Source organism: Lagopus leucura, unplaced genomic scaffold (assembly GCF_019238085.1).
Source record: "Lagopus leucura isolate 7727_CA_CO unplaced genomic scaffold, USGS_WTPT01 Super-Scaffold_100002, whole genome shotgun sequence".
Lineage (NCBI taxonomy): Eukaryota > Metazoa > Chordata > Aves > Galliformes > Phasianidae > Lagopus > Lagopus leucura.
Window position 1 is genome coordinate 28,025,715 of NW_024962263.1, and position 16,515 is coordinate 28,042,229.

A 16,515-nucleotide genomic window follows, 5' to 3' on the forward strand; every position below is an offset into this window, starting at 1 on the left:
AGGAAGAGCCTGATGCACTTCACCTAGACAAAAGAGTCAGGGTTTTAGCTTTAATGTATATTAAACAAACCAACCAAGCAAAACAACTAAACTTTTTTTTTTTCTGCACATGCAGCTGAAGGTTTCAAGCAGCCCATCATTCCTCCACACAAACACATAGACCCTGCAGTCTTTTTAATTAATATCTAACAAGCCTTGAAATCAATTCCAATTAAGTTTCAGGTAGCAGTCTAAGAAGCGTTAGTTATGAAATTATTGTGCCCTAATGCCAACGTGTTCCTTTTACCCCTGGAAAGCCAGCTGGGTTTTAATGTTCGCAGGCAGTAGAAAGAGCACATTTTCCAGATGCCAGTATCTCCTGAAATAAGTGCTTGTGAGCGTGATCAGCAGCACAAAGTCCTTAGCAATTACTGACATACTAGGCTTCTAGTGTAAGCTGTCTCACTGCTAGAGCCGGGACCACACTCGTTCCCTCGCCAAAAAAAATAAATAAGCTGAAATGTTGAGAAACAACCATACGCTGATTTCTTCATTTCTAATTTTATCAAGATAGTGCCCAGCTCATTCAGCTTAACAAGTACAGTACAAATGCTTCTGAGTATCAAAGTGCATTCTGTCTCAGGCCCTAATCCCATAAAAACCGGCGTTCCAAAGCTCAGAGAAACATTCCTAATCAAATTCTATAAATGGTGCAACGCCTCTTTCAGTTTTTCTGACTCTCCGTGTGGGTGTTACTTTCTGTGAAAGAAAGGAAAGCAGCATGAGGAGCAGAGATGCAATTCAACAGCACCCTTTCTAATCCCCAAGGCACTGATAGCTGTTTCACACCCCAGCATCCTCCAGCAGCCTTGAAATGTCACCAAAGAACACTCTGACTTCTTACCCTCTCACTGGATAAAGGAACTACAACCGCCAAGTGTGCATCTCATGTCACCACTGACAGCCCAGGCTTGGGCACCACAACACAAGCAGGTATGCTCTACAGCTTCTTTAATGGACCAAGCTGGTACGCTTCCACATGCTCCCAATACTCAAGGACTACTGAAGGTTTACCATTAACTGCTTTTTCAAACCTACAGACTATCTTAAACAGATTCTATAGCAATAGCTCGACTCTGATAAGTTGGAGGGAATATAATACATGAAATATTTACTGAGCTTATCTACATAGACGGCTATAAGTATATCCTCAGCATGCAGATAATACACAAGTTCTTTTTAGACTAGCGTCATGCTGAGATGCTAGTAGGACTGCAGTAAGTTGTGAAGGAGAGATGTGAAGAGAAGAAAGGTGTTAGCATTGCCAGTGCCTAGAGGTGTGTGATCTGCTCTGTGAGGGAAGGAGCCGGCTGAGCGTGAGGCAGCATCTCTAGGTGGCCCCATTCCACACTCCCCTGTTGGAGCAGGACTCCATCACTTTGGCTTCTCATCAGAAACCAGTTGAATCCCAGTTTCCATATTTTAGTTAAATCTGGCCAACATACACGGGTAATTATTAGCATGAATGGCACCCAACAAAATTCAAATATTCTGAAACAAAAAACAAATGTCTTTCACACCAGTTGAGAGTAAAAAGAGTTGGACTCAATCCTTATGGGTCCCTTCCAACTCGGGGCATTCTATGATTCTAAAAGAAGCGCGAGCTCGATTAGGTTGTTACGCTGCGACCAAGTTCTCCCACCTGCTTTTGTAGGTCAGGCTTAACGGCTGCCGATTCTTCAGTTTCGAAACAAGTTTAAATGTTTTTCCAATATGATAAACCGCAGTACTGCCTCGCAGGAAAGCTCGGTTCCACGGGGGAGGGGAAGGGGCAGCAAAAAGGTACGGACGCCAGGCACTCAGCGGCCGCGAGAACGGCCACCTGGCAGAACCCAAACTCATCGACCGAACGGCGTTCACCGCGCAGCTCCGCCGTGGTGAGCCGGGAAGGCACCCACCGGGTTCCGGCGACGCCGAAACGCCCCCAGAAGCGGCACACGGCCGCGACCCACCGCGCTCCGGAACGCGGCAGAGACGGGAGAGCGGAAAGTTCGGAGGCGGCCCCACACCGACGGCCCAACGGCACCCCCGCGCCGGCTCCACAGGTTGGGAGCGGCGAGACCGCCGATGCGCGACCGCAGCCGGGGACGTGAGGGAGGCAGCGCGGCTCTCCTGGCAGCGAGCTTCCCCCGAGCGGCTCCGGCTGGGGCTGCGGCGGGGGGCGGAGGCGCAGGTGCCGCTCTCCTCGCTCGCTCCGGGGAAGAAGGAAGGGGCCGCGGCCATGGCGGGAGGCGCGGTGCACCTGGCAGCAGGTGTATGCGGGCGGCGAGAGGGGAGCAAGGAAGCCACGCCAGCGGGCGGAGGGGTCGGCGCGAACCGCGTTACTCACCGGCAGCTCCACGCTGACTTCGGTCCCGTCCAGGAGGAGCACGCGGCACTGCAGCACCAGCTTACTGCCGCCGGCGGCGGGGATGTGGACGGGGGCTCCGGCGCCGTGCACGACCCCGCCGGGGTGCGGCGAGGAGGGGAAACCCCCGGAGACGGCGGCGGCGGCTCCTCGTAGCCCACCGTCCCGCTCGTCGCCCTCACCGCCGAGCCCGCCTCGCCCGGCCCCGCGCCCCGCTCCTCGCCCGTAGCGCTGCATCGACCGCCGGCCAAAGGTCCTGCGCAGGAACCGCAGCATCCTGGGGGCGCCCGGCCCGGCCGCTCACACCCCCGAGCCCGCAGCTCCGCGCCCGGCCCCGGGCGCCTCCCGGAGCAACGCAGCAGCGCCGCCCGCCGGGAGCCAGCCCGCGCCGGGCGCCTGCTGGCCCGCCCCCGCCGCCCGCTCCGCCCTCCGCAGCGCCGCCCGCCAGCAGCACGGGGGGCGGGACGCGCCACCGCCCCTTCTGCTGCGGATCGCGGGCAGGGGGAGCCGCTGAGGCAGGCGACCGGAGGGCACCACCTGTGGCGGTGGCCTCGCGGCCGGGACCGCTCGCCCTCGGCCTGCCGCCGCCTCAGCCTCGACTCCTCACGCCGCCGGTCGCGGCTTCGAAGCGCAACACGGCAGAACGAAGCGTCGCGTAGCACCGCACCACTCTGCCGGCGGCTGCCGCGGCCGCTCGGACGCTCGCTCCGGCCGTCGGGGCGGCGCCTGCGCGGTGGCTGCCCCTCGCCGGGAGGGGAGGGGGGAGACGCGGGCGAGATCGCCCCTGGCTTCACCTGAGGGGCTGCGGGGCGGTCCCAAGGAGCTGCTGGTGCGTCTCCCGCCCCGCCACCTGCCTAGCGAATGCGGCGCCGAGAGGGCAGTCCTGGTGCCTGGAGGCTGGAGCGAGGCAGCCCGGCCACTGCCTTCAGGAGTTTGCGTGCAAACATCCTCAGGTGGGGTGGGGAGAGGCTCCCGCATTCCCTTTGAGGTCGGCGTTGTTAAGGAGACAACCAGCTGGACGAGGTTCCGTGGAGAAAGCATTGCCTCCAGAGCTTGCTGGTGTTTTGTTCCCTCTGGTTTCTGCGAGGCACAGGTGTGGCTTTATTCCAGCATCCCGTAGCGTCCATTGGTATCAGAGTCAATAAGATCAGTATTTACATACGTTGGCTCTGGGAGGAGCGCATCTGCCGAGGCGCCATGCATGACACAGTGGCAGCACGTAAGTGTCTGCTGGAACAGTTTCACCCATGGCCAGCTACATGATCTAGGAAGCGTGGATAGAAAATATTGGCTGCTTCTGAAGTTTTGGAGATCTTTTTCATAGAATCATAAAATCATTTGATTTGGAAGGGACCCTCAAGGGCCATCTAGTGCAAACCCTCTGCAATAAGCACCTCCAGCAGATCAGGGTGCTCAGAGCCCCATCCAGCCTGATCTTGCATGTCTCCAGGAATGGGCATCCACCACCTCTCTGGGCAACATATGCCAGTGCTTCACTACCCTTATTGTAAATAACTGTTTCCTTATATCCAGTCTGGAGTCAAACAATCCACCGTTGTTTTGTATCATGCTACCAGGAGAGTTATCTTTAGCTATGAAACAAAAGCCCTGAGCCACTGTGGGTATGGAGGAAGCCACGACACATTTATCACAAGATGAGAGGTGATGAAATGAATTTTTACATGCTAGTTTGCACTTTACCTCTCTACATTATCTCTTCATTTTCAGCTTGCCTTGAAGTGATCTGGTTTGCTGGTACATCTGTCCTGTGGTGCTTCCTTCTCACAACTGCTGCTTGCTTTCTTCCCCTTCAGGGGCACATGAATAAATTACAGTTCCTTCTGCAGTCCTTGGCTATGCCGTAGTTACATGCACTGCTTTTAAATCTTCACCGAAATAGCTCTTCACTGCAACATCTGCTTCCCAGTGAGTTCTCCAGTCTCCCGTGGAAGTCACAGAATCATAGAACAGTTAAGGTTAGAAAATACAGTTAAGGTCATCTAGTCCAGCCACTGACCCATCACCACCATGCCCACTACCCATATCCCTACCATTTTCCTGAACTTTGGTGAGCCATCTGTACCAATCTGTATGGCAGCATAGCTGTCAGGTAAACCAGAACTATCCATGCTTTGCCCCTGTGCTGATCAGCCTGCAAATGGGAGAGTATTCATCTAAACCCCTTGCTGGCATGTGGGCAGTGCCAGGAATATGTGGGATCTGAAACCATAGGTGACACTTGCTAGCCATGACTCAATGAAAGTGAATGAAAGATGTGATGCAGTAAGCACTTGGCTCTAGCTCTTTGAACTGGAGTTTCATTTCTATTCATATTTTTTTCTGTCTGCTTTTCCAAAATTTCATAACCGAGGCAGCCAATTCTTGTGGATGGTGAACAAACCATTGACAATCCCATGGAGGGAATTTTCCTGCATTGGGTACATGTGCACTGTCTGCAAATCACAGACCTTACCCACTTTCCATCCCTGCAGTCACATTCACGGATTGCTCCTGGCTTGATAAGATTTTAACTATCTGCAAAGGAGTGTTCTAAATTTAATTTGCATGCAGGTAGAGTTTCTGTTCTTGAGTAAATGTTATGTCTTTACTGAGTAACATAAACAGACTTATCTTTTGCAGAATTTTGCATATTCTGCCAGAATATGTTTTGTGATAGTCATTACTAAAGGAGACTTGCTTAAAAGGATTCAAACAAAGAGCAATTGTTGGTGCAAATGTATATATCTATGTTAATAACTCTAGGGAAAAAAGAAACTTGAGAAGGTGTGACATACATATATGTAGGCTTTTGGATGTTTTGTTTTGTTTGTTTTCTAAAGCTATAAATGAAATGAAATTGTCTCATCAGTAATTAATTAAAGGAGATACTTTTCAGCAGGATCATTCATTAGATCATAACATTCATGTAGCACAAGGCTAACATGTGTTTGTTTTCCCCGGAGCAGGTCAGCCCATATGAGTAAATCTAATTTCACTGTCTTTCAGGAATGCTCTATATACAGAAGCAGATCAGGAATAAAATGTAGAAGTAATTCTGAGCTTTGTGGCCAAGGGTGATTTGCATTTAAATGCTATCTTTCAGTTAAAGAGATCCCAAAGCAGTTCTGTAAAGGAAAAAAATATATAAAGAGAGAACTATTTTACCAAGTCTGAAATGCAGCATCTGTTTAACAGCAGAGAAAAAACACTAGGAATCTCACGCACAATTGTAACAGAAATGTGAATTTAGATAGGCAGAAAGTTATTATGCAAATCACATGGCCACGTTATCGGGGCTAGTAGATGTATTCCTGCAGAATGTGCAACACAGTCATAGGTAGTCAGGGCTTTCCTTGATAATACATCAACACCAAGTGATACAAGAGTGTCGCATGTGGAAATAAATCTAATATTTCTCCATTTGAAAAAAAATGTTACAGTGTGCATACAATATATAGCATTAGAGTAGGCATGAATTTTAGCAGGTATTGCTGTTCATGTCATTCCTGTGTTCTGGGGAAAAATATCATTTCTCCTGCCTCAGTGAATAAAAAACCAATTCCAGGATAAGTGTGTCTACATATAGGGCTGTTGTAGTATATCCAGAGATGTTTGTAAAGATGCAAGAGCAAAAAAGCTTTCCTTGAAAATCTACAGAAAGATTTCTTGCTGAGTCAACTTTCTGCAGTGCTTCCCATCCACCTACTAAGCAAGTTCATTATACACCAGGTGCTTCTTTCCTTTAGTGAGAATTTTATCATGTTTGTACTGAACTCGGTTCATAGAAAATAGATATATTCAAATCTAGGTTTAAAGCATGAAAGAAAATGTTTTCAATGCTGTTTTAAATGGCTGAGCTATCAAATGTGCTGCTGAACAAAAAAAGAGGAGGCATCTTTCCACTGACTATTTTAATTGTAGGGGAGCCATGAAGATGCCACTTAGAATATTACCTATACACAAATATCACATGCTGAAACACTAATGCGTCCTTGAAATATTTTCTAACCATGGTTATGTGTCTTTGTGTCACCAGTAGAAGACAGATATCTGTGGCTTCTGGTGCTTTGAAGGAATTGGTAAGACCTAAATTTTACAATGAGGGTCCCTGGACTGACACAGCAATGCAGAATGCTACTCAGTTTAGGTATGATGGGGTAATGAATCAGTTCCTGGAAACCTTCAACATGCACTGAACATCATCTGAGAAATGAAACAAAGGGAAAAGTTTTAATAAGTGTATATCCCATTAGGTTTAGATAATTAGAGGGCATTTAAGTCAGAAACTGAAGTTTTTTTCTCTTTGGCTCCATTTAGCTGGTAGCAGAAAGGATATAATCTCCTCATGTGGAGATTCAGACTCTTCATCTCATGAACTGTTTCAGAGAGGCAGAGATGAAGGACCAGAAAGAGGACAGGGCAAGACGAAGAACCTTCAAAGAGGAAGAACCCAACAGAGGCAAATCAGTCAAAAAAAAAAAAAAAGGAAAAACTGAGGCAAGTATTTGTAAGGAAGAAAAGGAAGGAAAAGATGCAATTGGTCACATGGCTACCATATCAGTTCCTTTGTCCCATGTATACCAATACCAAGAAAACAGGAACAAAAAGTTGAGGCTGAAGGACTGGACTATCAGAGTCAGTCATTTAAATTCAAAAATAAATTCCATTTCCAGTTTGCAAATTTGCATTACTTACCACAGGCTTTGCTGAGATGTGGAACCAAACAGTTAGATTAGTAAAATATTGCTTGACAAAATAGAAATGTTCTGTCACTCTTATTTTTCAGTAAGTGCATTTTCCAAGGCAGCAAACAAATCATTTTAGAATATAAAAAAAAAAACATTAAAATGTATTCTATATCTGTCTAACAACAATAATCTACCTGAGGACCAAACAAAATAAATAACACCATCTACTTCCCACTGAATAAGAATCTGCAATACAAGAGTAAGAACTTGCACACTGTTGAAAAAAGAAAAATATAAGAAGGACCAAATCAGTTAATCACCCCATGGCTTCTGATTTCTGTTCTATGGCATATCGATGGGGAAACACACAGCCCTCTCCTTTATGTCTGTCAACTTTTGCTTCCAAGAGTGATTGTCAGACATAAAGCCAAGTTTCTTTACAGTGAAACAATCCATAGTAGGATTGGAGAGCAGTATCTCTTTTTAGTATATGCCCAGAGAGGTTGTGGATGCCCCGTCCCTGGAAGTACTTAAGGCCAGGTTGGATGGGGCCCTAGGTAATCTGATCTAGTACTTGATCTAGCAGTTGGCAACCCTGGCTGTGATGGCGAGGCTGGAATTTGATGATCCTTGAGGTCCCTTCCAAGCCAAGCCATTCTATGATTCTATGATTTGGAGGGGAAAAATATTTTCAATATGTTCAGTGGTTTAACAGCTACTTGATCAATTTGGCTTTCTGACATGCTCTTTTCCTAGCATGATATAGAGAGATTTAGTTAAAAGTACAGCTCTAGCTGGAGGAAATCCTTCCTAAATTCTTCTCTTCTCCTCCCCCGTCACAAGTTAATTTGTACATATATAAAAATACATTGCTAAGTGCCCAACATCTTCCTGTTCTTACTGCCCCACATTGCTGCATGCATCGTCCCATGCCTTGTTGCCATGAAGGCGTCAGAATGCTCTCATGTTCTTTTGTGGCTGGAGTCACAGGGCAAAACTTCTGTCAGGTTTGCAGAAGCCCTTTCCAAAACTCAAAATTACAGCAACATAGACTGGCTGGAGCACTGAGAAGGAAGATCACAAAACCCTTCTTTACATCACAGGAAGGAAATTTGTATTCTGTGAATATCAGACAAAGGCAATGAGTCCCAAGCACATGGAGAAATTCATATATTTTTCTCATCTTTCAAAAGTCAGTGATATAGAAAGACATATTTTCTCTAAAAAACATTGAAAGGCATTTGATTAAAGACTGGTTCTGCTCAGAGGGCACTGTTGCATAATGATCTAAAAGTGAAGTGCTGGATATCAATGTCTTCATCAGGACAAGTTGAAAAAAAAAAAAAAGAAAGGATGATTAATCTCATATGTATCATTTATATGAATCCCAGCACTTAATTGTACTAAAATGTTTTAGTGGTATTTTTGTAAGAAAGCGTGATAGCTTTGACAATATTGTAAAACATTGCTGAGGAGACAGAAGCAGCTAGTTTGTTTACTTAATTTCCCTTAAATACAGTCCAAATTAGAGCATGCAAGAAATCTGTCTTAAAATTAAGTCACTTTAAAAACAAATGTGACTACTAAGGAGAATTCTGCCTGAAATGAAGAAATCCACTTACATGCCTTTGCTTTTTATTATTAGACCATTAGCCCTAATAGGCACTGTCTCTGAAGTGCTCTGCATGCCCTCAGCCACAGCTGAACACAGTTGACTGGGAACAGATGTACTTCAGACACAGTGGCCTTACTCCTTTGCAAACTTGAACATATGAACTCTCCTTACAGCTGCAGTGCAGAAAACATCTGTCTTAAACTCTGATGGGTGGGACAAATGGCAGACTAGGCAAGGTCATTAAGTGGCTTTAGGTGAAGCCTTTGGAGTCTCAAAGAGAAGAATTCCTTTCTTGTTCCCTGGTGTGAAGCCATGCAGGGTGAAGCTTGCTGGGCTAGACAGGATTTTTTACCCTGGCAACTCTGAAAGAGTAAAACGTGTCATCCAAGTTATTAATATATATTGAAAATAATTGTAAGCCTATTTAAATGTAAGTTCTTTTATACTGCATTACAGTGCTAAACCTCTTAGCAATTAAGGAAAAAAAATTAAGACAGAAAAAAAAATGTTGTACCTCCTTGTAATCCCTTCTCCTGCCGAAAGCACAGCAGATGTTTGATTCCCATGTTTACGTCTTTGGAGACAGGCGTAAAAAATTGTGTTAACAGGCAGGCAACCGTAAGTATTCTCTGTTTAGGCTTTTAAGTATTCTTGCCACCACAGATGAACAAAATGAAATTGGAAAATCCACTGGGCTGTACACTTTTCTCCATGAGGGTTGCTCTGTATGGAGCAATGCAGAGATTTGGTGATAGGCAGGAAAGATTTCCAGCTCCCTCATTGGAAAACAAGCTGGAGAGTCATCGCTGCCTGCTCCCTTCTGCCATCTGAGGACATGAGGAGGTCTTTTAGGAAAGGTAGAGAGAAAAGGGGCATCTCAACTCCGTTAGACCTGTCCTGCACAGGCACTCAGCGTGCAAAACTAAGCCCAGGACCATCAAGCTACCAATTAGGAGCAACAGCCTAGAACCCTGTGCAGCCCAGCCTTCAGTATGTTCAGGCTAGGATCCAGTTTCATAAAGAACTGGGGCCAGCGTAGTTTATTTGACCTGAGTGAACAAGGGATTTCAGTGTGCCACTAGTGTTTCTTGACTGAAGACAAAATGGACTGCTTGCTTTTTGTCAGGCATTCTAAAGCTTTCTTAGGCTTTGCTCAAAAGTGAAATTATAAATGAGAAAAAAATATATATCCAAAAAACCAGCATTTTGTGTTTTTTTCAGTCTTTTGAAAATGCTGAGCTGGTTTATAGTTATCCAGGAAAGGTAAACAGAAAGTTACTGAATTAGGTTTCCATGTAGACATTGAGATAAAGACATTATGACGACAACATTGCATTCATCACCTCTCTTAAATGTTTGCAGCTGATGTTATGTATTTTCAACTATTAATGTTATGTTGCATTTGAAAGATGGAGTAGAGAGACTCAGGAACACTGAGCATGAGATCCACAGGAACACCTAGCCACAGAAGCAACAGAAAAAGAAGCTAAAACTAAAGTCAGGACGAATGTGATTATGGCAATCCAGTTTTAACTGGTGGCAGTGGCTGAAAGCAGCTGTGGGACGTGCTGGGAAGCTGAGATTGCTACCTGCCCAGAGTGTGGGAACAGCAGGGGTGTATTTGCATAATGATGCAAGCTAATGTTAGGAGCTACTGGGCTCCCAGACAGGATGTTACCAAGAGCTCCTTTGCTGTGGGGGGAAGAATTGAATCTTGGATTAAAAAAAAAAAAAATTGGAGGTGGGAAAGAGATGAGTGTTTGCTTGCCTATGCACAAGCTCTTTGGAAGACCAGCATATTGTAAATTTGTTTTGGATGAATGTGCCAAGTCCTCTTTTCCAATCATATACTTTCTGTGAAAGAGAGAGAGACAGGTGAGAAAAAAAAGTTATATTTTAATTTCCAAGGTTGGCAGAAAAAAACTGAGACTGTGCATGGTGTTTTGTAGTGCCAGATCCTGTGTGCTTTGAATGTCATAATATGGCCTTTCTCACACACCGCCCTTGCCTTGAACCCTGGAACTAAACATGCACTTTGCTCTTTGTCTGGCCCACTCATAAAAATTTAAGTTCTTCATTCAGGCGGAAACTCTGAATTTTTCAAGCATGTTAAACAGAAAAATCTTACCTTAGAGGCTTCAGAAAACTCAGATGACACCATAGCCAGGTACAATCTAGAACTGACAGGTAGCTCTCTTAAAAACTTTCTTATCTAGCTACATTACAAGGACCATCTCCATTTTGCAGTGAAGTAACTCCCTGCTTTCCAAGATAAAACGTTCAGCTGAGGTGTTATGCAGTTCCTAAAGTGCCTGGAGGCACATATTTGCAGCCTACAGAATTGTTTATGCAAAACTAAGAAAGGGAAGCTAGAGTGATATGGCCTCCTCTGGTAAAGTCAGACCCCAAAAAATCTCGCTTACACGTAACTGAAAACCCCTTAGGCCTGTCCTCAGGCAAAAGGCTTGGCAGACATCCCATACTGGAGCTCTGCCCAGCCAACGGAAGAGCTGAGGGCTACCCACGGACAACTCCCGCTCTGAAATGCACAGCTTCTGGGCTGGTTCTGCTGCTGGCACAGGGGAAAGGGTGAGCAGGGAGGCAGCTGCAGTCAGGATCACAAGTCACCTTGCTGCAAAGTATAGTTGTTGTTTGCCATCTGTGAGACACAAGCTGAGTTCTCCACCGTGGGGTTATGTCCTTTCAGATGAGTAGCTAGGTTGCTGGTGTCTGTGAGTAGGCTTGGAGTCTAGTCCCAGGTGAAGTACACCGTAAGGGCTGGTGCAGGGCAAAATCAATGCTCATGCTAATAAAGAACGATGGTCTGTATTTGGCTTTTTGGCTTGAATCTTTTTACCACCTCCTCTAGGTAGGTATAATTAGTAGTGCGATTATATGTCTCAGATAATGTATAATTTCACAAATCACAGTCAGCATCTGTTGAGGACTCCATTGTGAAACTTGGACCTCCACTCATCAGGCTGCAGGGCTGTCTGATAAGCAGCATCACAGCATGAAAGGACCTACCTATTCTTCCTGAATGGCAGAGATTTGGAGGAGACATTTGGAGATCAGCAAAAATGAAAGAAATAATAAAGTAATTGAACCTGACAAAAGAGTAAAGCTCCAAAGAATAAAGAATAAAGCTAGAGAAATGCAGGATTGCTTTTCTATTCTCTCTCATGTCCACCTTCAGCCCAGAGATGGGCAAGGTCTAATGTCCCATCTTCAAGAGGAGAAATCACAGTTATAGTCATATTGCTTGCCTAGCAGAGTGAGCAGGCAATTTCAGTTGCTTCAGAAAGAGCATTTTTTGTGTGCAGGTAAAAGGAAAGGTTGCACTTTCAGAGCTGTTAGTGAAGTTGTTTGCTGGCTCGAAGCTTGTGCTAATGCAGAAAGTGACACATCAGGATGTATGAGCTCTGCTTGGGCTGGTTGATCCTCTGCCTGTGTCTGGCTTTGCACAGGAGGAGGAGGCGTTGTGTGGGTCACTTACCTCCAGCACAAGGAGGAAGGGTGGAAAAGTTTCCAGGTGTGGGCACAAGGGAGCTGTCATATCATTCTCTCTCACAAGAACTAGAGGAGATGTAGCAAGACATATTGGAGAGTAAAGTGTATGTTTGAATAGCTGGGGTCTTCTATCAAGAGCAAAGCAACAATACCTCGTGCATACTTCAGTTTGCTTATGTTGGGGGGGTTCTGATTCATCAATCATGCTGAATGTGAGTCAGCAGTGCACCCTGGCACACAGTACCCTGTGGTGTTTCAGACCCAGCACTGCCAGACGAGAGAGAGAAGGAGTTGTCCTTCTCTGCTTTGTGCTGCGTGGCCTCACTTCCAGCACTGTGTGCAGGTTTGGGCACAATGTAAGGAGGTTGTAACACTATCAGAGAGAATCCAAAGGAGGATTACAAAGATGGTCTGGAGGCCAAAATGTGTAAAGAGCAGCTGAAGTCCCTTGGTTTGCTCAACCCAGAGCAGAGGCCTCATGGCTGCTGCACAGCTCCTCACAGGGGGCAGAGTGGCTGTGCTGATCTCTACTCTCTGGTGACAGTGACATAGCCTAAGGGAATGGCATGGAACTGTGTCAGGATGAGCAGGTCTGGGTGCCAGGAAAAAGTTCTTCACCAGAGGGTAGTGGGCATGGAACAGGCTCCCCAGGACAGTGGGCATGACCCCAGGATGGCAGAGTTCAAGGAGCATTTGGACAACACTCTCAGGCATAGGGTTTGAATATTGGGTCCTGCTGTGTGGAGTCAGGAGCTGGACTCAGAGATCCTCGTGGATCGCTGCCAATTTGGCTATTCTATGGTTACATGATTATTTTGGTGGAATTCACAGACTTCACAAGCATCCCCTACTCTCAGTCTTTTTCCTGGGCTTTGCTACTTTATATAACCAAATTTTCGCACCAGTTTGGACCCAAAACCCATGGGAGCATTCTGGACAAATTTGAAGGTTAGATGAAGGTCACAGGGAAACCAAATTAAATACAAAGCAGTGAGCATGATAGTGGTGAAGGAACAGACAAAATGCCATTGCTCATGATAGGATCTACAATTCTATCTGGTTTGGCTGTTGAGGGAAATGAGATAGGAACACTTGGGAGCCCCTGCTCAGTATGGCAGCATGGTGGGCACCTTTGTTTTTCTGTGTTAGAGCTCTGTCCTCTGATGGCAAATGAAAATTCTAAAATAAAACAAGCCCAAAAGCAGATATAAAATCTCACAGCACTGCTGGACTTCGTACAGTTTAATTAAATGCCTAATTGGATTAAGAAATAATAATTTGGATTATTGGATTTACCACACAATGGCTTTCAAATGCATGACAAACCCAACAATTAAAAATATTCTGTTAAGTGGGGCAGAAATTGGAGTTCTCTCATCCTTCATGTATCTTGAAAGTGCCTTTCTGAAACCCTCATTAAGAACACATAAATGAAAAAAGGGAGCAGGGTGTTTCTCAGGAGTTCTTCAGAAAAAAGTACTTCACTGGAACTTTGCTCTAAAATCATAATTATCAGTAACATTGATTGATTTGCTGAGCCTGAATAGTAGCTCATTTCAGAAGCTTATTTTTTCTTTACCCACATGTCCATATATACCACATCAGGTATCTGAATCAAGCAGTAGAAGCAAACATTTAAATTCATTACTCTTGGTCTGTGGTCATAGTTCTGATTCTGTATCAGCTGCTCTGAATAGACTTTCTTGAAATCTAAAATAAGATGTTGCTTAATCTCAATGATACCTGGGAGCCAACAGGATGTTGGTTTCCTAAAGAAATTGGAAATGCTGCAAGCCACTTTCCATCACAGAAGCCTGCTTGAAATGTCACCAAAATATGACTCCCAGTAATTATTTCTAGCACTGGACAAATATTGTTCCTGACCAGCAGTGTGAAAGTAACACAAAGTGAATATGTGGAATTCTGTCTAAAACAAGCAGCTCTACATTATTTGCTCAGCTCAAGAGGAGTGTTGTTCATGTGAATACTCATCATAATAGAAACCTGAGCACAATATTTCAATAATAGCTTAAATAATCCTTGATCAGAGAGCAACAGGCTGGCATTAACAGCTGGACTGATTAAATCTTCCTAAGATTAAAATATGGAGTTGCAGTCCTAACTGCTGTTCCAGCTGACTTAACTGGAGGAGCTGCTCCTTCCTGATACTATTGGGGTGCCGAGAGGGAGCAGAGAAGAGCCATGGTCCCCAGGTAAGGCTGCAATGGCATCTACACCTCTGTCCACCCTGAAAAGAAGAGGTACTGGGAAGGGTCCTTGCAGGGAGGCACATCTTCCCCACAGCATCTCTATATCAGTCTGCCTTTTGTGACCTGAAGGACCAAAGATACAGTGTAGTCAGTCCTGATTTACCTTTGGCTGTAAGAGCTGAAGTACTGGTCCCATCCAGCTCATCATCCCACCAGAATGGACTGGCAGGATGTGACAGAGATATGTATGCACCTTATGTGTGCAGTTTCAACTACACTCAGAAAAAAAAAGGCACGAGAAAGGATGCCCTGCATTCAGTCCTTGGTACTGCAGGCAATTCCACCATCTAGAATTGTAACTTTTTAAAAGACATCTCTTGGTAAATTGTTGTTCATTACCTGCAAAATAAAGGAAAATAGGTTGGCAGCAAGTGGAAGTGCTGCACACTATTGTGCTTGGGAATGGGAGCTCCCAAACCAAATCCCATCTGCCCAAGTCTCAAGCCCTGAAATGCTTATCTTTGAAGGCTTGCAGGATAACAATCTGCAGTTTGTACACACGGCTCCTGAGTTATTTGGGCAGGTCTGAAAGCACCACAATAGCCAGCTTAATCAAATAATCTAGTCGTTCTTAGAGTTTTCCCTCATTACAGTGTTTTACAAACCCTGCCTTAATTAAAGTTCACAGCACTCCTACAAGTTAGTAAAATGTCATTATCCCAATTTTACAGATGGAGAAGTTGCAACAGAGAGGTGAAATGCTTTGCTTGAGGCTGCTGGAGGCTGATTCAGAGGCAGGATTAACAGTCAGGAGTTTTTGGCCAACATCTGATGGCATGATGGGGAAGCTGAGAGCAGCACCAGAAACTCTGGCCTACTAAAGGGTTCTCTGCAGCCCTCTGTGCTGGCTCTGAGAGGGCTAAGGAGCCAATTTGGCCACTAACATCTCCTCTTACTCCCATGCTTCTTATCTACCCCAGCTGTGCCACGCCAGCTTTGTAATAAGGAGAAAAGCTGCAATGTGACCTTGTTCAGGCCCTTACAGAATCTCGAAGCTGTCCTGTAAGCAGAAAGGACCAAAACAGACTCAGCAGCCTCCGGTGCTGGGCCAAGCTGCAGTTTTCCCTGCACCACCTGTGACTGCTGCTGGATTCAAGGCTTGGGACTTGGTCAAAGCCATGATGCCTCATGGAGCTGCAAATGTAATAGTGACTACATGCATATCAAGGGTAATTAGCAAGCTGATTCAAACCCGGATCCAGACAGCTTGCCATTTGAAACCCATCTGGAGCAGTGTGGGGTGCAAACCTCTACTCTGAGTCATACAGCAGGGACCTGGAATTGGGTTTCCCACCCTTGGAGCCACCACCCTAGCCAGAAGGCTCAGAAGGGTGCAGCTGACACTCCTGCACCTTCCATTTTCATGTAAATGTTCAGATTTCATTTTTCCCATACAAAAGGTAACCCCCTTTCTATGTGTAATATATATGTATATATAATATATGTATCACCACAAAGCAGAACTATCAGCCACTGCTCAGATGCAATTCCAAAAGAGGACATTGAACATTTGGGTTGGAAGGCACCTTAGGAGGTTGACAGTCTCACCTTCTGCTGTGAACAGTGTTGGCTCTGAGATCTATCTGACCAGGGCGCTCAGGTTTTGTCCAGCTAGGTCTTGGAAACCTGCAAGGATGGAGACAGTACAACAGCCTGGGGTAAACTGCTCCAATACCTGGTTTTCCTCACAGTGATTTCCTCCCCCTATGTTCTGTTGGAAGCAGTTGGATAATTGTCCTAAAAAGAAATGTGTCATGTCATCTGGTTGTGACCATTCCCATTAATATTTTCCTTCGCTTGAACCTCTGCTAAAAAATTTAGAGTTTCCTATAGATTTTATCACAGTAGCACAGTCAAGATCTCATGCTGCAGGCTCATGATTACATCTGAAATTTGATAAGAGCATATCTTTTTTTTTCTTTTTTCCTTTTTTTTTTTTTTCCAGAAAGCAGCAGCTTTTTAAAGACTTGAGTGTTGTTTCATTTTCCCCCCTCGTTTTAATGAGATACTGCTTTCAGATCTCTGTAACAGAACAGAGATCAGAGG

General features: G+C 45.2%; 1 protein-coding gene across 3 annotated transcripts in view; it reads right to left on the reverse strand.

Annotated features, from left to right (window-relative positions):
• EPB41L4B (erythrocyte membrane protein band 4.1 like 4B) overlaps positions 1-2,662 on the reverse strand; it is a 166,839-nt gene extending 164,177 nt beyond the window's left edge. For all 3 annotated transcript variants that reach the window (XM_042868648.1, XM_042868647.1, XM_042868649.1), the window contains exon 1: positions 2,369-2,662. In XM_042868648.1, the coding sequence (XP_042724582.1) occupies positions 2,369-2,662 (294 nt within the window). The remainder of the gene's footprint in view (positions 1-2,368) is intronic.
• Positions 2,663-16,515: the final 13,853 nt, after the last annotated feature.